This window comes from Mustela putorius, unplaced genomic scaffold, assembly GCF_011764305.1.
Source record: "Mustela putorius furo isolate JIRA1106 unplaced genomic scaffold, ASM1176430v1.1 tig00000275_pilon_pilon_pilon, whole genome shotgun sequence".
Lineage (NCBI taxonomy): Eukaryota > Metazoa > Chordata > Mammalia > Carnivora > Mustelidae > Mustela > Mustela putorius.
Window position 1 is genome coordinate 25158599 of NW_025421341.1, and position 27112 is coordinate 25185710.

The 27112-nt window shown below is 42.0% G+C and overlaps 1 protein-coding gene across 2 annotated transcripts in view; it reads right to left on the reverse strand.

Annotated features, from left to right (window-relative positions):
- The window catches only part of EPHA4 (EPH receptor A4), a 143414-nt gene that overhangs the window by 68408 nt on the left and 47894 nt on the right, over positions 1 to 27112 (reverse strand). For both annotated transcript variants that reach the window (XM_013061619.2, XM_004762891.3), the window contains exon 4: positions 9203 to 9358. In XM_013061619.2, coding sequence (XP_012917073.1) covers positions 9203 to 9358 — 156 coding nt within the window. The remainder of the gene's footprint in view (positions 1 to 9202; positions 9359 to 27112) is intronic.

The following is a 27112-nucleotide window of genomic DNA, read 5'->3' on the forward strand; positions in this document are numbered from 1 at the left end:
CAGACCCTCATTAGGTACCTGCCGGACAAATAAGCGAATTAATGACGACTCCGTAACCCAGTCCGGCTCATTCCACAGAAGCATCACCACCATAGCACTTGTGTGTGTTGCAAAAGCACATTCCCCCGCAAAAAGAAAAAAGAAAAAAAAAAAAAAAAAGGACAATCACAGGCTAGAAGGTGAACAAATTCAAATGTGCAACCAAAGCAATGGGGCAGTTGAGGGGAGAACAAAAGTAGCTGGGCTCCTAGAAAGAGTGGCTTCCAGAGCTATCGCAGACATTTAATACGTAACGGATTTTTAATCACCATTTTAAAATTCAATGTCTGGGTCATGAAATTAATTCTGGATGTGGAAAGTAACATGGGCAGAAACCTGACTCTTAAATGATCAATTTCTTCACATGCTACTACTGTCACCCTCCCGAAACGCCAAGGCAACCAGTACAAGACAGATCTTCTGAGGAAGAGGTGCCGTGGGTCTCAAGTTTCACTTCACAAGGCTTCATTAATCATGCACAACTTTGGGATTGTCAATAATACTTCAGTGCCTCCGCTGGAAAACCCTCCAACCCTCCAGATAAGCCTATGTTAATCTCTCTCCAGCTGAAAGACTGGCTATAGGGCAGAGTCAACAGTTGGGGTTGTAGGTTTTGATGGAAATGAAGCCCACGCCTCCCCCCGCCCTGGACAGTTGTATATGTTGCCACCATTAATTGCTTTCCCTCTCCTCACTGCTGTGGGTTAGTTTACATAAAGACTGCTGTTCGGGGATTCCCCTCCTGAGATCGATGGATGGTGTGTTAACCTTTGCTCATGGCAGTTTGTGTGTTTTAATGATGAAGAGAGTCAAAGCGTAACTGCCCGTTATTAAAATAAAAAACAAAACCATTTGGATGCATCAATCACTTATTGCTCCCTGAAAAAGTCTTGGCTTCCAATCAAGGTAACTTCTTGCTGCCATTTTGGCACTACCTATTTTAACATCCTCCTTCTCCAGGAAACCTTTGTCCTTCCCGGGTTAATTGAGGTTTTGCTTTATTTATTTTAAGATGACTAGCTGATGGCTGAAGTACTTTTAAAAGTAAACTCCCAGCTAGCCATGAGGAAGCTAGAATGTGGAAGACTGAGAAAAGTGATTTTTTTTTTTTCCAAAATGATCTTTAGAATTAGCTCGCCGGCGAATTAATTGACATTTCTTGCAAAGTGGTTTTTCGTACTTTATCTTGTTTAATTCCTCATAATAAAATCTGACAAAAATTATTTATTAGCCTCAGCCATCTGATGACCAAAACGAAGATAAGAAAACGTTAAGCAGAGCCGCCCAAATTAACATCACCCAAATGTGCAAAGCTATTATGACCAGAATGCCTGATTCTGAAGCTATAATGGCCCCTGTCAGAATGACATAAGCAATCTGGAGGAAAAAAAGGAAAGCACAAGTACGAATTTTTTGTGGAACATTCCTCACTTTCTCACTTCACCCCCGAGTCACCCTTTCTCCCAGCTTCCTTCTTCCTTCATGCTGAAGTTTGCTGGCATTACTTCCTGGATGGTGGGCTTGCCTTAGATGAGTTACCCCCTCTCTGGTAACTTCTCTCTCTCTCTCAAATTCTATTGAAGAGAGAAATTAGGAAGTTTCTGCTAAAGGCTCTTTCCCTGGGGTGGGGGGGGGGGAGAGAAGGTCCCGGGAGGGTGGGAGTGGGCAATCATATCTATGCAGTAAGACTCTTCCCTCAGTTCTTCTTCTGCTGAGCCACAGGCAGAACAAAAGCAAAATCTGATAGTAAGGAAGGTAACCAGTGCTCACCCCAGGGGACCTGAGCAAAATGTGTAACTGACCCTATTTCATAGAAGCGTGCTGTGCACAACCGCTGTATGACTTCCATGAACAGTATCAAAAAAGCTATCCAGAAATGACAGGGCTCAGTTGATAACAAGCCACTCATAACTGTTCATAGTGGTGGAAAAATCACAACGACCTGACTAAACGGCATTGGCAAATTACTCAAGCCTCTCATGAAAACATCCATCACCTTCCTCAAACCTATGGATTGCCAGTTGAATCCACATGATACCATTAATCCCTATAAAATGTCCACACTGGACTGTTAATCTGTATAAAATGAGAAGTAGAGGCTGGAGGGTAAAGAAAAGCCTAGAATAGCGTTGGTCTGAAACAAATAATTTGGGGCATCTGGGTGGATCAGTCAGTTAACTGGCCAACTCTTGATTGTGGCTCAGATCACAATCTCAGGGTTCCAAGATCGAGCCCCATGTCAGCCAGCTCAGCAGGGAGTCTGCTTGAGATTCTTTCTCTCCCTCTCCCTCTGCCCCTTCCCTCACTTGTGTGTGCTCTCTCTCAAATAAATCAATCTTCAAAAAAATAAATAAAACAAATTCAACGAGATGGTACCTAATCCTTATTAAATATCCTAAAGATTTTTTTAAATTTTACAAACAACCAAATGGCAAGTGATCAGCCTGGGATCCATTCAGTCCTTTCTAGTAAGCATTACTTGGTGACCTTTCCCCCGTATTCCTGTCTTTGGATGAGAGTCATGCACTTGGATTCTCTGGGGGTGCTTTTTTCCTATTAGTCAAAATACTGAAAGGCAATCAGCAAAGAAGAGACAAGAATGTGGGTTACTCACTCACTGATGTCAGCCTGCGAACTACTGAGATCTAACCAAAGCAGCACCTAAAAATGAAACCTGTTGAGGATTGTATCTGAATCATCAAAATCTTAGATTGTTCTTATCTGTCTGATATGGTTGAGGGGCAGGCATATTAATCTACTTATCAATGGATCACCAGGGAGGCAGCAAGACTGTACATTCTGAACTAAAAACCCGGTCACACAATCTGGCAATGGGGGAGTTGGTGTCTCAGTCTGAGTTTTTATCCCAAGACAAATGAAATGCAGTATGAAACGGTATTCTCACAGCACAAATTTGATAAATGATGTGAAATAACAAATTTCCCTGGAAATCTAGGATCCAAAAAATTTTCATAAAAATGTGTTCACTAAAATGACTGACTACATGGATGATAAAATGTGATATGGCAAGAAATCTATCAAAGGATCTCCTGAAACACTTGGATTAAGAACACTTCAGGCATCTTTGGCCTTTGTCCTCACTTGTACCAACCAGTCTTTCACTAGACCTAACTACGCTCTCATTGATCAATTTCACAGACTGGCCAACCTCACATCAGTATACTATTAGTTACTTGAAGGTCTAGAGAAAAGAGTACTATGCTTTTGGGTGGGGAAAAAAATGTAGTTTACTTAAAACCAAAGGCTGCCTTTGATGCTATGGTTTATACATCAAAGACTCATGGTAGACATCCCTCCCCAAATCCTTTAGCCAGACTGTTAAGCATGTAAATCTTTGGGGCAGAGAACTGAATCAAACATCAATGGCACCTTCAAGGGCTTGTTTGAAAATGGATGTTGAGATTTCCAAAATTAAAGCACTTAAAAAAAAAAAAAAAAAAAAGAAGTCTCTCTTCTCCTGACCTTGGAAACAAGTAAGGACAATGTTATTTTAATTTGCATTCAAATTTTAACAACACAGTCACACAGCACCTCTGGGATCCACACTGGGTTTCCGCTGAAGATTGCTCATCATTTCATTATGGTTCATTATGTTGATAACTGTCAGAAAGCATTAGAAGTGAGGGCTTTGAGTAACAGAACTGAAATGGTAATTTTAAAACAATACACTTTCTGGAGGAAATACAATGGCGCACTAAATTCAATTACAAAAGGCAAATGTAAAGACCAAGTAAGTAATGTTTGCTGTTTGGAGCCAAGCTATTTCAATTTCTTGATAACCCAAACCTGCAGAAAGCTTTTTCAAATCAGGACCTTTCGTCATAGATCTTGGTAAATTTGCCCTCATTAGCTCAAAGCTTCTCCAGTCTGAATTGTCTTAAAAGCTGCAAATTTGGAATATTTTAGGCCGTGTCTTAGTATCAATCAATCACTCTTTGTTTGTTTGGCACAGCTGACTGAATTATTCAAGGCCGTTTACTCGGAGACAGATTTGTGAAGGTCCTTCAAGTTGGCAATCTGAAATAATAATCTCTTATTTACAGAGCGCTCCAATCAGGAGGTTCTAATAAGTTTCATCAAACAAGTTAAATCAAGAGTACCCAAAAGCACAAGGACAGATTTCCAACTGAAAAATACAGAAAACCATCCTGGTGCTCAGAAGAAAAGGTGGCAAAATAACAAATTTGTTATTTCTCTCTAGAGAAACAAAGCCAATTTACTTCTTCTATAAGGCTTTTTTTTTTTTTTTTTAAATTTTCTAGTGCATTCTGAACCACAATAAGGGGTTAGAAAGTTCCCTTAACTGTAGCATCGGTTCCATCTCCCGGTGGGGGGAATGAAGACCTTTCTCACTATAATTACGGAACAAGCAACTCAATAACTAAGGTAATCAAATCTTCTTGCACAGGCATGTGGCTGAATTCTCCCAACACTGCTGATTGTCTGACCACATTCCTGACTACCCAGAAAGGTAAGCAGAGGGGAAGGTGTTGCGGGGGAGTGGGGGGGCGTGGGGCTGGGTCTCTGTTGAGCAAAAGGATGTTGATTTCATTACTAAAAATCACATTCAAATTCTTTCTAAGAAATGATTCATGACATCAAAATGCCTTCGTCAGCTTAAATGGCATCCCTGTGTATAGAGAAGTCTTGGCGTCTGCCTCTCGGGCAGTGTCACAGAACCACCGGCACCTTTCTTGAGGGATACAGGTGTCTCGGGCAGTAACTTGGTGGGGACTTGAAAAAAAAATACAAATAAACAAAGCTCCGTGGTGAGGGGTTTTGATTATGTAACTCTGAACCAGGCTGGGTTTTCTTCTGGGAGACGAAGTATTGCATTTCCATCAAAGGAGAATATTCACACTCCTTGCAATATTGTCCTAGAGTTGCCATTGAACTGAACCATAGCCATGGACAAAGGGCCTCCAGTCTCCTGCCATCCATTGGGAAGGATCTAAAGCCTTACGTAACCTGAAGACCTTCTACAGACCAGCAGCATCAGCAGCATCTGGGAACATGGCTAAAATGCCGAGCCCCAGACCTGACTTCTGCTAACCCCCAGGTGACTCCCATGAGATTTCTACACCCCTTGGTACTTATGAAGCACTTTTCTGACTCTCCATTCTAACAAGTGTGTATCGTTTTCTTGAAAATATTCATGATGCTCTTCTGGAAGCCATACCTCATCCGCAAGCAGCCACTTATGTGAACCTTAACCAGACGCTTTAAGAGAAGCCTTCCTAAAAATCAAGTTTATTTACCCTTCAAAGCTTCAAAGTTCTCAAGCAGTGTAGATGGTCTGAAGAACTTCTTAGGGGTTTCCTTCCAAATTAGCCAATGCTGCTTGTATTCACCTGGTCTAATCGTTCTCCAAGTGAACAAAAACCTGATTTTACAAACCAGTGGAGCAGAGTCTCTCTTTGGCTAGAAGAATGAGTCTCAGAGAGTGTGTTTTATTTCTTCATTAGTGTGCCGTCACAGTGAGCGATCACTAAATGCGGGGCTGCATAAGAATGCTGGGGTTAAAGATAGCATAATGAACAAAGAAGGTGCCTGATTATCATGGCTGTCAGCACAAGGGAATTGGGTTTGTCACCTGGCTTAACCAACTGGCAAGAACTGATTAAAGGCTGGAATCAGTTTGAAAGGATCCCTGATGTTTATGTTCCTTTCCATCCCCACATCTTGTCAAAAGAATCCGATAAAGCTAGGGGTAAGGCAAAGGGGGAAGGGCTTCACTCTGTTGGGTTATCTGAACAAGAGGTTTTTTGAGAAACTCCCACTGGCTTCTCTACCAAAATGCCTACTAAACCCTGTCCCACAGAACTTTCTGCAATGGCAGCAATACTCTATAGCAGAAGGGCGTCCAGTATGGTCACCACTAGCTACACGTGGGCTTTCAAGCCCTTGGACTATGGCAAGTGTAAGTGAGAAAGTGAGTTCTAAACTTGACATTAGTAATTTTAAATTTAAAGAGCCACATGTGTCTAGTGGCCATAGTCGTGGACAGTGCAGGAAGGGAGAAACCTAGAGTTAGTCATAAACTAGAATATTCTGCTGCCTAACTTACTGGTATACCTATTAGTGAAATACAGTCTCGCCCTTAATGATCCCAGTCTCAAAGGAGGTCTTAAGTAGTTAATGCCTATTAAATAATAATAATAATAATAATAATAAAAACTTAAAAGTAAACTCTATACAGAAGTGGTCTCGATTTTGTCTTTACAGTAGTACAATTTATGGGGGCAACTTTTTAAAAATACTGATGCCGGAGTCTATCCCCAGAAATTCTGGATTGCTGTGCAGCCCCTGGGTAATTAGACTGCACAGCCAAGTGAGAAAAGCAGCGTCGAGAAGCGGTCAGATGCACCGGCCAAGTGCTCTGGAGCTAGTCTGGGGAAGCAGTGATCAGCTGGAGGTACAAGACGGGGACAAACATTTGCTAGATTCCAACCATGCGCCAGACCTTTACAAATAGTTTCTTATTCAACTCTTAAAACAACCCATTTGAGAATCCCATTCGACAGATGAGTACGCTGCGGTGTGGGGCAGCCGGATCACCTCGGAACTGTGTGGTGTTAACAGCACTGCACTTCGTCTTAACTCAATAAACGTCAGAACACGAAGCGCTTGAGTCAGGGACCTGTAGGCAGAGTCCAAGAGGATGGAGCAGGAGAGAAAAGAATCCCACACTGCTTTGGTATTTTTGTGGAGCTTTTATCAATGACACAAAGAGCCCCCAGGTCTTCCTCTTTAGACATTGCTGAAAGCAATCTGTGAAAACTGCACAAGTTACTTTAGTTCTTAAACCTTTTGGTGCCCCCAATTGCTGAAATTCGTATTTTCCTGTTCTCATTTGTATCCGCACGATAAAGCCAACAATTTATTCCCACATAAATGTAAGAATGCCCAGGGCTCAGCGACCACACTTAGACACACATGGCACAGCATTCCAGTAATTCAGGCGGGTGCATCTGTGGTCCCCGCAAACTTCCACACAGTAAAGCTGCAACAGTTAAGTGACTGGCCCGTGGTCCTAGAAGGTTGCAGGACAGATCAGAACCATGAAACTAAAAATACCTGGGAACAAGACCCGGGCCATCTCGCCATCAAAGATGAGTTTTATAAAGATCATAACACAGTCAAGCTTCAACCTGGGGAAGGCTCTATCTGTATGAACAGTAGGTGGTGGACTACATGTTCCAAGTTAAAGGTCATCACACTCTCCATCACACTGTCTGCCCCCAATACTGCCCTTTGAGTCTGCTACCGTGTCCTAAAATCCCACACCTGGGCAACTGTTGGCAGCCGGTGAGGACACAGGAGAGTTGACCATCACCATCATCACACATCGTGGAACGCAGGATGGGGATACTCAGAAAAGAAAAAGTCTGGGACTTGAGCTGGTCAAACATCCATGGCTATCCAAAGAAGTACTTAGTTTAGGGAAGCCACAGAAAAAGGAAATGAGAAAAATCCATGCCCAGGATTCTGGGCTGACTCTAGCCAATTCCTTCCCTCTGGAGGAAGTTTGTGTTCGATCCGGGGGAGTGGGCAAGAGAGCCTGCCAGTAATCAAAACTACAGGAGTCGTGCACCTCTATCACCAAGCTGGCGTGGAGCCTAGGGTGTGTTCCCTACTATCTCTGAGCTGGCAGTTACCTCATCTATAAAATGAAGATAATATCTATTTTACAGATTTGTTATAATATGAGCCCTATGATAAGGTTTCCTGAAAGCGCCTGATACATTACCTGGACATGATTATAAAATGGTTCTTATTGCTGCTGCTGTTGTCATCTCTGGCTAGAAAAGAAACTCTGGGGGGCTAAGTTAGTTAAGCATCTGCCTTGGGCTCAGTTCATGATTTCAGGCTCCTGGGGGGAGCCTGTTTCTCCCTCTCCTCCCCACTTAAGCGCTCTCCTCTTGCTATCTCGGTCTTGCTCTCTCAAATAAATTAATAAAATCTTTATTAAAAAAACAAAAAGGAACTCTGGAGGGTAGGTCAACCTCACAACTGGGATGGGTCTGAAATCTCTTCCCACTCCCTTTAAAGGTGATACTTGACTGAATTAAGACAATGGCCTCAGCCGGCCCACGTACCCCCAAACCAGAAAATACTTCTATTCGGAGGGATGTTGGCTCCAGGCTAGCCAAGATGGAATTTATAATAGGGAACCAAACAGTAACAGTCATAAGCACAGTCAAAGCTAAAATATATTGAGTAACATCACTTTACGCATTTTTTTTAACTATGTAACCAACATGAGAGCATTAATACCAATGGTGGAGGTACTGTTATTAATCCTGTTCTATAGATGGGGAAACGGGAGGCTGAAATTCCTGGGTGGGCTGGAATACAAAGCCCAAACCTATGGGAATCCTGTGTGCGTGGCCCTCAGCTTCATCTCTCTATACACTGACAGACCCAACAGGAACACCATGGGTGAACACCTGGACCCGCGACTCCCTGTTCTTGTCAAGGTCACAGCCACCGCAGTGTCTGTGAAGCCCACAGTGCAGGTGAAAGAAATGGCAACACTAGGCACACTGTCCACAGGAAGTATAAGAATGGATTTCCCTGCTCTTCTGCATACCGAGGTGCCCTCCCCATCCATTCATTAGTCCAGCACTTACTGAGTGCCTACCATTAAACAGGCATTTATTAGGATCCAGGCCTAAATGTTATGAACACAAAACTATGGGGAAAGAAGGAAGAAAGGTAAGGACAACACAAGCCATGACGTCAGTGCCCAGAACTGAAACCACAGCCCACACGTCATCCCGTCCTCGGAATCCTGCCCTGTACCTGTTTCCCCCGCAGCTGTCAGGCTTCCAGAGACTGCTGGAGAAAACGATAAAGCCTTTTGGAAATTTCAGTCTCAGCTCTAATTACAGTCAGATTACAACCCTTCAATGTCTCTCCTCCACAAAGCAGTCTGTGGGCAGCTGTGAGTTTCAAAGGCAACCAGAACGGTGAGAAAGACCCTTGTTCTCATAAGCATCTCCCCTGCTTTGATTAAGAAAAGATTCATAGTTGATTTAATCTGCCCCTTACATGGTTATCATGGGAGAAGTCTTGGCAGTGCCCTGCTAGGTGGTAACGCAAGGTGTTGGCATCAAAGAAACAGGATGGAAGAACTTACGTGTGCAGGGCATAGAGGCTGCATCATTGTCGGCTCTGAAAAAGCCTCGGTCACAGGTGCACGACGTGGCTCCTTCCCAGACTGAGTAGCTGTGGGGTGGGCACTTGGCACAGGTAGCATCCGTGGAGAGGGCCTTGTAATATCCGATTTTGCAGGCTACGGAAAAGACGGAGAAAAAACCAAAACAATAAAACCACTGCTAACAGAGGAATGCAAAATGTCATCTCCTTGATTCAGAAGAAGGGAGACATTTCTGTTGACTGCCAGAGATCACCTGGCTTCAGAGGCAGGTAAAGCCACCAAAAGCATTAGTTAATTAATTATAGTCACTCTTTAAATCGTTATGTTCCTGGTCAGGTGGCAAGAGCCCTATGAAGGAAATGCTCTTAAAGCCAGCGGCATGAATAAAATTACAGTTAAGTTTACAGAGTCCTTCCTAGGTGCAGGTACGGTGCTTATATGCTCAATACTGTCTCATCCCTACAGCACCTTTTGCAAAGGCACTGTAATTAGCTCTACCTTAGAAATGAGGAAGACCAGCTTTAAACAGGACATTCCTGATACCAGACCATGCATCAGGTAAATGTCAGCAACCAGCTTTGAGCCAAGCCTTCTGCCCCTAAAGCCTATACTCTTGGCTACATGCTATGGAATCTGAGAGCCTGGTCCTTAACCAACAGTTGGAAGTGTATCCAAGCTCTAACAAAATATATTATTGCTGATTATTTCCTTATTTCAGGTACAGAGGGAACCAAACCAAAAGACCAACAAAGGCAACCAAGCATTTAAAAAAAAAAAAAAGGAGTTGGTGAGACATGGTCATAATTTCAAGGTAGAGTAATATAAAGTCTTAACCACAGATTGTGGAATATAATATGCTAAGATTTTTTTTTTAAGATCAGCAGATATTTCATGTTGATTTTCCAATTAATGAAACCCTCCTGTTTCTCCCTCTCTCCATTTTTTCAACACCCGCCTTGTTCCCCATGCACGCACACCCTAAGTGGCTGCTACAGAGAACATGGGCCATATAGTTCTTTATGCACCTGACATGCTTTCCATGACTTCATCTTTGAAAACATCACACTGACACCGAAAACTGCTTTTACTCATGTGGAAAATCTCCATAATTCTGTGAAACCTCACAATAAAAAATAATTAATAGGGCCTTGCTTGCCTCTTTTCCTCCCCTATGCCCTTCACCATCACCTCCCAAATCTGTCTCAACCTGAAATAAAAGCTGACCAACACCATCAGTATTAAACCCACAGTGACAAAGCCAATCAAAAACAAGTTTTTTCATAAGACCAGAGGTTTAAAAAAAAAAAAAAAAAAAGGTGACAGTTACCCATAATCTTTTCAGTACAATTCACTTTCAATTTTCTCCATGTATCTCATCCTTAATCTGTTCCTCAACTATCAAAAATGCAAGCCAGGAGAAGGACCCATCAGGCATTTTCCATCAGCCTGACCACCAAAGGAGACCCACCATGCCAGCAACCCAGCAGATTTTTCAAATGAGTAGATAAAAAAAAAAGGGGGCCCCATGAAAGTGCTTGATTCTCTGAAGAGATACAGCCACATTGGCTCGTCGCATGACTCATCCGTCAAGCGTCTGTACGGCTTCCAGCACAAGTCTGTTCCTCCCTCTTGCACATCCTGTTGGTATTTTCTTAATCACGCTCTTGTGATGGCAAGCGGAAAGGGAGCTGAGCAGAAGCTCTAGAAAGGCACACAGTTACTTCATTATGATTAACTAATGTTGTTTATGGAATTTCCTTTAACGAGCCAAAACTTTATGATGTGTGGAGCACCAACAATAAAAAGCGCTGGGAGATCAATCTCTGCCTTATTTGCCTTCGTCTTTCACTGGACCGGAGAATCTTAGAAAAACAAGTTGCTCCAATGACTGAGATTTATGTGTCTCGAGTTTATACGCATCACGTAATTAGGTATGGTTCCATATGCAAGGTGCTCGTTGGTCATGCTCAAGATGGCCCTAGGGTTTTGATTAAACTCAGCCACACCAGCTGTGGGAGGAAGATGCACCAAGGGTCAAGCTTGTCCTTCCCACATCAAACACGATGGGTCCCTGAACTGAGAAACAAACCCACTGGGACCTGTCTTGCCCCTCAGTAACAGCCCACAACAGCAAGTTGTAGAAACCCGGTACTGGGTTGGGTGGTGCTAGGACTGCCGAGAAGGCCTAAGTCGTTTTTATTTTTCCACATCTGGATATGGGATGAATCTCTCCACATTCCTGGTGATCGTTATGTACCTCCCTTCCACCAGGCATCAAAATCTAACATCTCACAATGGAAGTGGGAAGACTGACAAGAAAAACTGGCCTGTGATAGAGTCATTGCCATGTGGAAAGAGAGCCAATTCAGAAAGTTGCAAGGAAGAGAAAAACAGAGAATTACCATTTCCTCAACTTCTTTGCTGGTCAGACTACTCTCAGTTAAAAAAAATCAAGTTCATCGTTCACAAAGTCAAATTACAGGATGCCTTGAATTGTTTGAAGTTCAAAATTGAGTTGTATGTTTATGTTAATTTAAGGGAAAAAAAGAGATCACAACTTTATACTTTTTCTCTGTGTCCTTGAAGCTTGCATGAATGTGTTAGCGAGAATAAGTACACGTGAATTCACCTGGGGAATACGGAGTTTTACACTGATTTTGAAAACTGAAGGCTGCCCTTCTTTAAACACCAGACTATTTTTACTCTTTTTTTCTTCAGCTTTTACCAGCACAAGCAAAAGTACAAAATTGTCATTGTGCTATTCTCAGCAACCTCGCTGCCCCTAACACATTCCTTTGTCTTCAACTACATTAAGACCATGTTATTAATATTTCAGGATTCTTAGAAAGGATCTCTCAAAATATAGTAGTGGTTTTTTATGCACATGGCCATTTTGCTGCCTGCATTCAAAATGACCTACTAAATTGATGGTTGAGTACATTTCTTTGCTCTCATGGCTCAAAGCCGCCCAGCTTCAGTGCATGAATGTGTAAGTATATCCCATATTTATTTATTCTCCACTTATTTGCATCTTAAAATTTTCACTACATCTTTCATTTTGAACAAAATCCCCATGAAAGGTGTATTTGGTATAGCAAGCACTGACACGTGTTGTGATTTTCCATCATCCTCCCGTAGGTGAGAACTATTACACTGTGTTTTGGAATGGCAATGACTTCTAAGCAAGTCAGTAGTGAGTCAAACTGTACACCCAAGAGTGTGTGCAATTTCTTCTGCCCCCTTGCTGGAGTACAATATGAAGGAGCGCCTTATTTGGCCTTTCAAATATGTCACTGTGGAAAGATTAGTTCACATGTGCAGTGCAAACTTTGAATTCATTTCCTTTAGCTTTGCCTTAATTAGTTCTTTCTGCTGACTTTAAATAAAAGGAGAAGATAAATGAGGACAAGAAGAGAAAGAAAAACTCTTTTCTTTTCTTTCATTGCCTCACCCAGTACCCTCAAGAGTGGCATTTTAGGGTCGTCTTCTCTAGAAGCTTCCCTGTGGAATACTTAAACATAATAATTTCTGGTTAAACACAAAACCAAAAATGTTCTGAAGGTAACATAGTATCTTTCGGATTTCTTGGTGCATGGATGATTTACATGAGGAGCAGTGCTCCATTTAAGAAGCTGGTTAAACCTACTCTTTAGAAAGATAGTCTATCAATCTTACAATCATTTTCCTCCTCTTTTGCAGAAATAAAAAAAGACTGCCTTTATAGTTCATCTTTAAGCAATTTTGAATTGTAAAAATAGTTAATAACAGCAACAGCGATGACATATCAAGCATTTCTTGAGCATTTATGGAGTTAATATGCATTATTTACTTAATCTCCACAACAACCCTTTGAGCCTGAGGCTTTAGACCTACTCCCATTTTGCAAGTGAAGAAACTGAAGGTTTTGCGTAACTTGCCCGAGGGCACCCAATTAAGTGTTAGGGTCAGTACCTGAACCCAGCTCCTCTTTTTCTGTAGTTTTTCTGCAGTTGGGTTAACACTGACCTTCAGCTAACATGTGACACTTATATAATTGAGTATAAAAGAAGTGAGGATGATCCCAACTTTCGTTTGTCCCCGCTGTCCATCCTGTGGCCATTTTCACCAGCCACGCTTTGCAATCTGAGAACCAGTTTCCAATTCAAGGCTCCCAGAGCTGCTGTGGCCATTAAGATGGATAATTTATGCCATAGGCAGCTACTTGAGATGTGGCTGGTCCAAACTGGGACAGGCTCTAAGTTTAAAAATACACCCTGGATTTCAAAGAGTACTGCAAAAGGAAAATGTCCTACTGATAATTTTTATATTGGTTATATACTGAAGCAATGACATAGTGGGTATATCAAGTTTATTAAATTTAATGTCGACTTTCAGATCTCACCTTATTTACTTATTCATTTATTATATTTGGCCGTTAATTTTAAGATTATCTGAGTGGCTTGCATTATATTCCCGCTTGGCAGAGCTACTCTCCAGTCGGCCATTTTGTCTCGAGGGGACATGAGCACGCCCTACAGGGACTCTTGCAAATGCTTGGTGCCCAAAGTGCTGGGGTTTGTATCACAATCACTTAATTGTATTGCAATTAATTGTATCACAATCACTAATAAAGCTTAGGCCGAGCCCACCTCAGTGAATCTGATTTGTTTCTATTTAAGTGCTGCTCTCCGCCATCTAGCTAATTTGAAAAACCCTAATTTGGGCTAAAATACTAACAAACAGACACCAATGGGATAAAAACTACCTTCCGAGGTAACAAATTTTCATTTTAATACAGAGTCCCCAGAAGGTCAAAGCTGAAATTCCTACATTGGCTCTTTAGGGAAAGTTGAAACATCTATACAAACTAATTTCCAGGGAGCTTTGGGCTCTGGGGACTCTCTGGGTCCCTCCGACCTCTTCATGTAGGTATGGTCTTAGGGACATGCTTCCAAACAAATTCTATGGGACCTTTGCCTGGTGTGTACTGGCTACACAGTAGATCTGGTAGCTTTAGGAATCTGCTTTTGAAGTATCTGAGTCACTTTCAAAGGGCATTATTGAATCAGTTCTCTGATTAATTGTTCACTTGCTAGACTATATGAATAGTTTAAGAAAAAATAGATGGGAAAGGGAAACAATCTGTCAAATAGGTTTCTGCTTTGAAGTTTTCAACAACACACAAGCCCCAGCCAGCTTAGGGAAGCTGTTGAACGTGGACTGATTTCCCACAGAACAGATGGGAAAAAGGAGGCAGAGACAATGAGGTGGCTCTACTTTGGGGTCCTTCTGATTATACTATGCTCCCAAATAGCAAAACATGGCCAAGCACTGGCAAATCCACATCGTTCAGCTCATCCGCATTCCACAGCTGGTTTTACTGATATGCACTGAGAATATCTGAACACTGAGTCTTTGAAGGAACCTTAAAAATCATCTAGTCCAGGGATTGGCACACATTTCTGTAAAGAGCCAGATAGTGAAAGAATTTAGGATTAATTACCAAGAATATTATGAAGATACTTAATTCTATCACAAGATAAAATAATAACAAATTTTCTTTAATTTTTTATTGGATAGAATTCAAAATATAGTAGTAATAACAAAGTCCTTTTTTAAAAAAAAAATACAGGTTTACTCACGATAAGAATGAAATTCTCATCTAGAGAGATAACATTTCACATAGTGAGGTTTCAAAGAAAATGTTCCATATTATCAAACTGATTGCAAATGCCGTCTGTAAAAAACATTCTTAGCTCTGAGACCATACTAGAACAGGTTGCAGGCCTGAGGGCCATACTTTGCTGACACTTGATCTAGTCCAACATACTCCTTTTCGAGATGAATGACTTGCCAGTGGTTCCTTCTAGAGCCTTCCAAGACTAAGTCTGGAATCCAAAGTTCTGTAATCTCTGTTACTCTGCAATGCCTCCCTTAGTTTTGAACAGCAAAGGTTAACAAAAAAATTTCTTACCATTACTACATGAGTAAACTTTCCATCAACCACCTTCCTGGAAAACTAATTTGACTCATTACTATCACCCATAAATCCACTTTTTTTTTTTTTTTAAAGATTTTATTTATTCATTTGACAGACAGAGATCACAAGTAGGCAGAGAGGCAGGCAGAGAGAGAAAAAGAGAGAAGAGGAAGCAGGCTCCCTGCTAAGCAGAGGCCCGACGCGGGGCTCGATCCCAGGACCCTGGGACCATGACCTGAGCCGAAGGCAGAGGCTTAATCCACTGAACCACCCAGGTGCCCCCGTAAATCCACTTTTAAGTTGATTTTCTTGGTTACCTGATGTAGCCTGACTTGGATATTCCTCCTGCATTGGGGGGTGAATTTTTTGTAATTAGACATTATGATTGATTTTAACTTTACATTATGTTAAGGTTTTATTTCCTAGGAATCCTGACCTGGAACTATTTTCCTCTGTACACTAAAAGAATGACATCATGGATTTTTGCTTTCTAAGACATTCAAGTTATAAAACACCTAAAAGAGTGGTCGAGATGCTTTGCATCTATGACACCTATGAAAAAATATTGCCTTAGCCTTCTGCCAGTAGAGATGGTTTTACTCCCCACCCAACTCAAGAATGTGCACAGGCCAGAGAGTGTTCAAGCACTTGGAAAGATATTACTGGTCTCTTAGGTCATTCTTACCGGGGCCTAAGCTCTAGTTTGGGATACCAGTTGATTTAAAAGGAGGCATCAAAGTGAAGATGACCTGAGCCCAAATTCGCCTAGGATGCTGAGCTTCTGTTCCAGTAGCCATCACTCTCAGACTTGAATATCCATCAGAATGATTTGGAGGACTTTCATAAAGACCAATTGCTGGACTCCAACCAAGTTTTGGACTGTCTGATCGGGCCTGAGAACTTGCAATCCTTACAAATGTCCAGGCCAATGACAATGCTTCTGGTCCTGACCCTGCACTTTGAGAACCACTGCCCATCTGTAAACAGACCCATCTCTAAGTAAAAACGTCAAAGCACACTTCATCTCAAATTAGGTAAAAGTATCTCATCCTTTTCCAGTACCCAAATGCTACAGGGAATGAAAACAAGACATAATTATTGTCAGGGGGATTGTAATTGGTTTTGGAGACACGAGAGAATATGCCAGAAATCTGAAATTTTTTGAAATTTTAAAAATGAATGACTTCCTTATGAAACTGAAATCATTCTTCAAACTGGTAAAATTGCATCTTGTACTAATTCCAACATTATAGAACTGAACCTGTTGTGGAAAGTCTTTATAAAAATGGGTCACTCTGGGCCCCCTGGCTGGCTCAGTCAGTGCAGTGTTGACTCTTGACCTTGGCACTGCGAATGCCAGCCCTATACTGGGGGTAGTGATTATTTAAAAATAAGAACAGAGCTGCCTGAATGGTTCAGTGGGTTAAGTGTCTGCCTTCTAATTAAGTCCTGATCTCAGGGTCCTGGGATTGAGCCTCACATCTGCTTTTCCCTGTGCACTTCCTGCAGCTTGTGCGCGCGCGCTCTCTCTCTCAAGTCAATTAAGAAAATCTTAAAAAATAATATTTTTAAATGGATAAATCCAAAAGCCAAAGGAAACTTGCTAAAGTAGCACTACCTCAAACAAGTAGTTTTCCTCTGATACCAGTACTGTGAATTGATCAGTTTGTTTTGATACTGTGCTTCAGAACTATTACATGGAATGTTTAATTCTTGTTTATTTGATCTAAGAACACTCTTCTGTTATCTGGGTGGCAAGTTTAGGATGGTAAAAACAGGTGTTTGTTGTTGTTTTTTGTTTTTAATTATTAAATAGTGGAACAATTATTTAGGGATCTTTTATATACTCTGGAAAAAATATTCTGAAAGACAGTTGTTCTGCTTCTGAAAGACCAGAAAATCAGGTTTATCCCATTCATGCTACTTCCCCTCACGAACTGAGTAATACGTGAGAGATGTACAACTTGTTGTGAGGGCTCTGCTCTGGGGCTGGTGGCTTTCAATCTTCAGTGTCCTCAGAATATTATTTTGAAGTAGCTTCTGGGGGGATGGTGAAAACTGAAAGTTTCAGGTAAAATGAAAATACCTCACTGGAGTCACCTTCATCAAGTTTATAAAGGAACAGATTGGACATCTGTTTAGGCAGGATAAGATATTTAAGACAAAGATGTTTCACACTCATCAACAAGATCGTAAGTAAAAGTAAAGAATGACAAAGGCAAAAGGTAAATCACTGGTTATTTTTTTATGTCATGTTTTTCCTTTGCTGTCTGATCCCTTTTCACAGTGTGTGATCATTTATAGCAGGGGCAGCAGGGGACAGTATGGGAAAGGCCCACAGTTTGGTCCTGAGTCATAAAGACCTGGATTTGGTTCTTGGTCCTGCCATTTATGGGATCTGTGAACTCGAGTACACTTTATGTACTCTGACTTTGACATTCTCCTCTACAGGGCTGGTGTGATGAGGAAATGAGACAGAAGAGAGGAGTGAAGTTGAACCTGGGCTGTATCAGCTCCTCCCTAAAAAGGCCATGGGTTTTGACTACAGTGTCATGTAGCTGGCCTGCCTCAGATGAGACTGTGGCTAATCCACGGATCTTACATAGTACTGGGTCTCATTTCTAAAACACTGCAAGGCAACTTACCCGTACTATTCCATTCCCCCTGCTAACATGATGTAGCAAACTTGAGAGTGAGTTTTCATTCACAGAATCTGCAGCTTATTTAGTGACTGCAGATAAGACAGGTTATCAGGTAAAAAGAGATCTTTATTAAAAATATGGAAATACATTTTTAGAAGGAATACACTATCGGGTTGGGTTTTCAAGGTTTCTTCTTTTCACTGATAGCTTATGATCCAGACCATCTCTTCCAGCAAGCCACAGTTCTGTCTTACTCTCTACCTTCCATCTCCTTCTATTGTTTCTACTCTGACTTGGGAGCTAGCTTTCATAAAAACAGACAAAGGGGAAAAAAATGACCCAAAAAATCTATGCTGAAAATTGACTTGCTCTTTCAAGAACAGAACGCAGTATAATCCCATAAATAGGCGGGTAATTCTAAAATGTCAGATGTAGACAGTTTTCACATAAGATGCAGTAAATCCTCTGGAAGGAAGTTCACATAAAGCTTGCTCAATTTAAATTAACTCCATAAAAATTATTGAACACAACAAGAAGAATGCAAGGGAGAAATAACTTACTCTTTCCCCCTGGCTTGCCCAGAACACAGACAATCTAATTATGCAAGGAGCTATTTCTCTTTGGTGAATTTGGAGGGAGTCAACTTGAACAACAGAAGTAGACAAAAGTTCAATCAAACATGGAATTAATTAGTGGACTCCACACATGAACAACACATCATTCTACCCTCAGAAACTCTGCACGGCCCTACTCCGTATGGCGTAAAGGTACTGATGGGAATGAAGATTGCTGGCTGCCATCTTTGTCCCTGCAACTTTTCGCTGATACGCCTGGGGCTCTCCCTCGTGGGGGAATTTTTAAGGGCTCTAGCAAAGGCAATCAGGCTCCCAAATACAGATGTAAGTCACTAGAGTGATAGATAAAGTGAAGGGCGGCTTCAGGATTTTTGGAAAAGACATAATCTATTCTGTTTGTTCTAAAGCCCAGAGGTTGCTAGCAGCTTTGATCAGAGCACAGTTAGCAACTTTTACTTAGTTTGATCATGACAATTCTATCGAAGATGGAGTTACCATGAATTTGTAATGCAAGACCACGGAGCATTGTCAGGCACAAATTATTTTAGCTTGATAAGGGATGACAATTTTAAAATAGAAGGCAGCACAGCGAATTACTATTTGTGATTATTACTGTAATCAAAGTAATTTCTTTTCTAATATGTAGTTTGTTAAAATAAAGACTCCTTATTCTTACTCTAAGCCTTTTTCTTATTCTCCCAATTAGGACACTGAAAGTTTTCTATGTAAAAAAAAAAAAAGAAAAGAAAAGAAAAAAATCACAGATTTGAAGATTGCCTTGAAAAACAATATTCAGGAAAACATTCTAATCCCTAGATAACCCCTTTCCCCCCTTTATCTCATACCTAAATTTTACATGTCAATGACCCTGACTTTCTTTAGTAAACGCTGCAATTAAGGAGACGTTAATTTGACTTTCATTTTCAGTGTAAGGATCCTATTGAAGATACAAATTCAAGTACACTGAGCTGAACTTAATTGAATGACATAATAATATTTTAAGGTTATGACAAAATTTAAGCTTATCAGCTTTCCTAACACATATTAAGAAAGCAAAATAATGGTTGCTAAAAGCACATATGACCACACTATAAAGAAAACAATCAAGAAAAACCAATACTTTAAGATGAGCTAAAGGCAGAAAGTGTTTAATCATGTTTTTAAAAACACCTAATCCCTGCCTTGAACGTGAATATAAAATTACTGAAAATAGAAGGGAATACTTTTGGAAGATTTAAATGAGCCCAGCCATATAAACCATCAATCCTGGCCACCAGAGTACATCATTCACAGGGATGACATGCAAATGAGAAGCCATTAACACCGAACTTGATTACCCATGACATTTCAGAGAGGGCCAGGCTTTTTGATGAGTTCCTATTGTCTTCTTCACCCTTTGATATTTGGGGTCCATAAAGACTAGTGGCTCATTACATCTCCACTGATTACAAATACCAGGTCAAGGCACTGAGTAAGGGAAGCAGCTGGTCTTCACTCCCACACCCAACACTACCCCATATGCATCTAATACGGGGTCTGTGCGATCAGCGGTATTATGTAAAAAGTTCCGCCGTTAGAGGTAGGTGCATTTATTCATCCATTTCACTCATGTTTTAGCAAGCACTGATTGAGCCTTTACATAAGAACAGTAAATGGTGAATATTTACTGAGCACATACTAAGCGCTAAAGGGCGAGAAATGTGTTCCTGCTTCCACTGCTCACCCTTACATCTCAGTGGATGTTCTCTGGCAGAGGTGCCTGCGGACTATCATGGGGTCCTTCCCTGTGCACCTGCTTGTAGAAGGAACAGAGCAGAAAAACGGTACCTGAAAGAGTAAGGAGTCCTGCGTGGAATACTCCTGAAGAAAAAAGAACTTAGGCAGGAAGCCCTCTCCCCAAAGCCCCGGAAATCGAAGTGACTGTGACTGCCAACTGGTTGCAAACCACTGTGGTGGGCACCCCAGGCACCCACCACGCTGATCCAGACAAGGACCCTCTTTCTAGGGAGATCACAGCCCGACGGGTGAGAGAAGCGGTTTCCTCATTAACCGCACGTACAATCTATACTTGCTCATTTTCTCCTTTTAAAAGTAGAGGTGGTAAAGAAGACTGGGAAAGAATGAAATATGTTCTGAAGGCTGGGCCAGATCAAGAGAAACACGTGTTAAATAATTATTTGATTAACTCCGGCAGCGTCGCTAGTCATTGTCATCCAAACGACTTTATAGCCTGAGTTGTCACAAATTGTGATTTAGGTGCAGCAGTAATAACTGCTTGGCTCCCCTTCTTCTTTTTTGTTATGCTGATGGGGTCTGAGGATCTCAAAAAAAAAAAAAAAAGGCATCTCTAAAAGACCAACTTCCTCCACATTAGTTATTATTAATGCATTTAGATTCTCTGCTAAGGTTTTTAACCAGGGGGTCCCCTTTGCTGTTTACTTTTTGAAAGTTGAGATTTTTTTTTTTAAGAGAATTTTAAGAATCTGACTACTCCTAAAAAAAAAAATTGATTTATATTTCATGGATAGGATCAGGTTAAGCATCTGTTTTTGGCATTCCATGTAGTGGATTAATGACTTTTTTTAGAACTACCTGCCAGCATTTAATATTCTATGTGTTTGACTATTCCAACACTGTTTATGTCTGAGGAGAACAAAAATAAAAATTCCCAAGGAGCTCCCAGAAGAGTCCTAGTCTAGACCAAGTGAAATATATGGGGAATCTTGCACTGTCTGTTTTTGGCACAGTACAGTAGCGACCTCGGAGATCAGAACAAGAACCAGCCGACCAGACACGAGATAACAGTGATGACTTTGCTGTTGTACAAAATCGTGTACAACCAACCCGCTCTCTCCTGCTGACTCAGGTACCCTCGTGCAGGTGGGGAAGGATTTGATCAATGATTTAACACATTCTGAAGGCATCAGGTCCACAGACTAGTGTCCTAAGAATCAGTTTTAACTGCTGGCAGGAATGTGCAGTGGGATGCGGAGAGCCCACAGGCACCTGCCCGGACAAGGATGAGGGAGAAGTTCCTTGTCAGGGCTTACCGGTGAGCTTCCAAAGAACCACATGGACAAAAGAGGGGGGCAGGGGGAGCTGCACACCTACAGATCTGAATTCCATGGCACGAGGACAACATCCTTGCCTTCATTTTGATCTCCTGCGGTAAAGCACAAAGGGCCAGTCTCTAGATCCTCCTGATGGCAGGGCAGGTCGAGCGGGTCCCACCCTTAGGGGCTCTGGGAGGTTCTCCTGCGGAAAGTGCTCTGACGGCCTCGGTTCTCTCTGTCATCAGTCTGGATCCGTGGGAAACAGCAAGATGCCAAAAGCGCTTGCAGGTGAATTCTTTGTCCCTTTCAAGTGCATCTGACTTACACTGATGACTTACAAGTGTGTTTATCTTTTGTTGGGAAGGATTATCAGTTCGGTTGGTGAATCTTTTCTAGATATAAATTATAAATCACAAACAGGGACGCCAGGGGAAATACCAAGTCGTAATTTGCTCGTGTGTCTGTGTCTCATCCCAAATATCAAACACGAGCAATCGTGATGAAAACGGATAGGAATACAAACAAAAATGAGACCATGAGGCTGACATGTTCCCACAGGGCTGGGTCATGAAGGAAGAAAAAGTACAACTCCTCCCTTCTGCAAAATAGAGATGACCCATTTGAAGAAAGCAGGAGAAAAAATCAGGCTTATTATCAAACACAAAAAGAACTGCATATCACTAACATAACCTAGATTCATCTCGGACGTTTAAAAAAAAAAAAACAAACAAAAAAAACCACTTGACTTATCCAAAACAAACTTCTAAACCAAACTTCAAAAATGACTGTGAATAGTATATAGGAAACTGAAAACCTTTTCTAGGATTCTACTTACAAGACCTGGCTTACCTAGAGGTAGGAAAATGGTTTAATCTCTTTGCTAATTACTCTTCCTTTCTATACAGCATAAAGCAATGAAAAATCATTAGCAAGTCTTTCCAACCAGTCATCAAAAGTAGATCACTTTTGTGCCTGGAAAGCTGACACCAAGAGAAGACCTGCATTTTATTTATTAAAATATGAAACTTTTTTTCCTAGCCCTGAGGCTGAATCATTCTGAAAGAGGCTTGGATTTGAAGGGGGAAGGGAAAAAAAAAAAAAGTAAAAAAAGATGAAGTCATAAATCCTTCCCTGGAGGTGGGGGGAAGGCATTAAAAAAATTTGGCAGGTGTATGATCATCTACATGAACAAAATGAAGGTTTTTTCCTCAAGGCTATGTCAAGGTTACGCTTGGTATGTCAAAAAGACAACCAAGAATCCATTCCACAGGGGCGCTGAAGGGCAGGAAGTAAGCCCAGAGAGCAGGCCTGCCAGGGGGCCAGGCTCCCTGGGGAGCGGACCTGGATTCCAGTCCCAACATTTACCAACTTAAGATCTCTGGGCCTCTGTTTCCTCTAAGGACACCGGGCTAAATTATTTATAAAATCTCTAAAATTCTGCCTCTATCTACACTCTTCTGTGACCTGACAGACTCTGATTCTGAAATGGCCAAAGATGTTTTAATAAACACTGAAGCCATATATAACCTGGTTCAAATGCCGTTCAGCAGATTAGTCGAGTACGTTTATCTTCCCCCTTCCGGGACTGGTGTGGGCTCATTCATGGAACTCTGGGTCTAAGCTTTGCCACTTACCTTGAGCAAGGGACTGACCTACCAGCTTACATGAACAATTATTTTTCCCTCCAAGAAATTCATCACTTCAAACCCTTTATTGAACTGTCTCTTTACCTCTTAGTAGTGATTTCTGAGTGTCCCCCATGTTCTTTTAGCTACTTATTAAAATTCTAAAAAAGGAGAACAAAGGAAAGAGAAGTCTTCATGGTATCCAAGTTCACTCAATCTCCATGTACTGTGGACCACCCACATCTGCCTAGCAAAGGAGGAGGTCCGACAAGGTCTGTGCTTTCAAAGATTATACATTCATTCTAGTGGTAGGATAGGAAAACAAAACTTGTGTTCAGAAACCGCCTTTCCTAGGGGACCGAGGAGTTGGGCCCTGAGCTAAAAACAGGTCAGCAAATGTGAAAATATACATGGAAAAGCATTCAAGGAAAAAGAGAAAGTTGCAAAGGCCCTGTGGTGAGTGTATATTAGAGGGATGGAATAAACAGTAGTACTGTGCTGGGGAATGCTTCAAGAGGCATGCCAAGACCAAGCTCAGAAGCTCCAGAAGCATCCGTATTGTAAGACCTAAACTCTGTGAACAGTTTAAGTTTACTCTCAATATGGCAATGTGATTTGCTAGAAAATTTCAAAAGATTGTTTTGGCCACCGGTGGAACATGGATAGTAGTTAAGTACCAATATTAGAGTGTGACCAGTGGGAGGCTGCTGAGGCCAGGGGGAGATGGTGGTCACTTGGGGGTAGGGAAGACAGCAGAGCAGGGGGTTTGTAGTTGGGTTTCAAGTAAGTGACACAGGTGCTCACGCTGCTCTCCCCGGGGTGAAAGATGTCCCGTGCAGTGGACTTAAGATACCAAACAAGTGACATAAGGAAAAAATTTGCATTTCTCCCCTGGCTCTGTCCTTCAAAATGAGCCCTGTCTAGATCTACCTGCACAGACGGGGGCATCGCTTCTACTGCTAATTACAGAACAACTCTTGCATCTTCTAACACAATAGCCTTTAGGAGGCTGGTGCCCAGGCCCTGGATTTGGCCGCACCTTGATGGCAGCCACTGACATCAGCCAGCCGAGGGGCCGGATTCCTGAGCATGTTTCAAGCAGGGACTGAGGGTGCCGCTGACAAGAATCTGTCAACAGCAACAGAGACATAGATGAAGTTACTAGGCTTCCAGCTGACATCACATAGCTGTTGCTGTGGGCTGTGCACTGTTGTTTTCCAAGGGAGAGCTTCCATTTCCTGTTTCCCGGCAGAACCAACTTTGACCTAACTGGGAGACTACCGAGAGTTTGCTGGTTACCAGGAATACTGAAAAATGAAAATAGATTTATTCAGACCTGGTACCATCCATGCCCATTTTTCTTGATTGCCCCTGTGGTCACAGAGCTCAGTCCTTATCTTTCAGTGTAAAATGGTCCATATCTCCAGCTTGTAAGAAACGAGTAAACTTCCCTGACACTTGTACTCGCCATGAAGAAGTCTCTCTCTGACAGACTCTTACAGAGCCTCTAAGCCCTCCTTCTGCACAATTTAATTAAGTCATGAACTGCATGCTTGGAGATTTATTGTCTATTTCCCCCATAGAACACATTTTCCCCTGTAGCTTGGTAGCAGCAGCCAATGCGCCTACCCTGTTCACTATGAAAGTTCTAACAGCAGGCACAGGATCTTGTGATATTAGCGGCTTGGGAAATGTTTGTTGAGTGAGTGAATGGATGGCCAAATGATGCCTTTAGCATCTGAGCTCTGATGACCATCTCAAGAAGTTTGGACGCAGAAGGTTATTCAGACCACTCTCGGCTGTGACTTTACAGAGATCATTCCGGGCTCCCTTTCCTGTTTCTGTGTTTCTTGGCCAGTGGGGTTTCAATTTCCCTTCAGACAGCCCCACAACATTATAGGTTCTGTGCTGAAAGTTGCCAACAGGAGAAACAAGACAATCCTTACAGGAGCAGGCAAGAAGGTCTGCTGCTAATCCTTAAATGCAGAGAAGTAGGGAAGGCAGGATTTTCACGCTCTCTGTTGGTGAGCACCTGTCACTCAGAGAAGCAGGAAAGCCGTGGTTCAGACCACCCAACAGAAAATGAACCCAGAGAGCAGATTAGTTTTGAAAAAGCCAAAATATTTAGGTATGAATAATTTGGGGAGGAATGATAGCAGTGAAGATGGGAGGGGCTTTTTTCCTCCCAGAGGGAAAAAGAAGTCCTATCAAAGGCAGCCCAGAGAGCTTAGGCAAATAGGATAAGAGAAAAGTCCCTCTGCTAAGTTAGTCGCACTCTCCCACATACAGTTCTCTTGGCAAAGGTTCCTTTGCTAAAAAGGCAGGCACGTATTTTAAACAAAACATAGTGCACCATAAGACCTAGGGTGCTTATCAATGTAGTTTTTATTTTTTTAATTTAAAGATTTTTATTTGTTTTTTTGACAGATAAAGATCACATGCAGGCAGAGGAAGCAGGCTGCCTGCTGAGCAGAGAGCCTGATGCGGGGCTGGATCCCAGGACCCTGAGATCAGGACCTGAGCCGAAGGCAGAGGCTTAACCCACTGAGCCACCCAGGTGCCCCTCAATGTAGTTTTAAATACTTTTTAAAAGCCTCAAAGGAGGGGCGTCTGGGTGGCTCAGTCTGGTAAGGTGTTCGACTCTTGATTTCAGCTCAGTTCATGATCTCAGGGTCAGAGGATCGAGCGTGGTGTTGGGCTCCCTCTGTTCCTCCCCCTATTTACGCACAATCTCTAACGAACAAATAAAATCTTTTAATTTTTTTTTCTTTTTTTCTTTTTTGGGTTAAAGCATCAAAGGAGTGGAAAACAACCAACAAGATCCATGGTTTGAGGATACTAGAAATACTAAGATTCTTCGGGTCCTGTGGCCACAAAGGCAATCAGGTTTCCTCACTGCACTTTCAATGAAGCATAGTTTCTGAAAAGCGGTGTTTTGGATCTTGAGTCCCAGACAGCAGAGCTGACGCTAATCCTGATGCCTTCGAGGTAGAATACAGCTGGCGATTCAAAGCAAGGTTCCCAAGGGAAGGAGAGAGGAACTGACAGGGAGAAAACTCATTCCCTTTTCTGCAGCTCTTCAGGCTAATCCAACACAACCTCTCTCCTCCGTTCAGCTCTAAATCCATGCTACCCTAGAGACTCTGGTCCCGACGGTATTAATGCTGCTGGCATTGCCATTCAAAGCTAATCCTACAACGGTCCCTTAGGAAGGGAGCCTGTCAAGTTTTATGGCTATCAGAACGTTAAAAGACCCGTGCATAGTGGGAGAACCACCACATTAACCTCTCAAATGTAAAGCAAAGGTAACATTCTAAACCCACAGTCTAAATAAACAAAAGCAGGTTACCTCCAACGCAATCTAGAGTTCCAGTCATGCCTTTTCTATCTCTTGGCAGATCGTCTTTCTTACTCTGTAATTTCTCAGTTTTTCTGTCTCTCCCCTTACCTCTTTTGTTTCCTCTCCCATTGCCTTCAATGGCCATTAACTGGAGTTAAGGCTGATTTTTAAATACTCATTTTACGTGACCAATAAAATACAATGCCCACGCCGATGGTGCCTGTTTAAAATCTTTCATGTGCCCCATCTGAATACCATGAAATTCAAAGGAAGAGTACAGAAACCCAAGGTCCCCAATACGCAACCCTAATTTGTCCCTCAAATATCCTACACACAATCAAACCAGACTGCGTATCATGTGATTTTACTTGGATGGTCCACATGTAAGTCCATCACTTACAAATAATAAAATCTTAACCTCTCTTCAAAGCCCCAAACCAGACGTGCCTGAGTGGCTCAGTTGGCTAAGTTTCTGATTCTTGATTTCAGCTCAGGTCATAATCTCAGCATCATAAGATAGAGAGCCCTGCTTCTGGTCCCCACCCCGGGCATGTGGCTCTGCTTAAGATTCTCTCTTTCCCTCTCCGTCTGCCCCTCCCTCTCCCCTCCTTCATACCCCATCCTACTTTTTCTCTCTAAAAAAATTAAAAACAAACAAAAAAACAAAAGCTAAATCAACCATCCCCTCTTATACC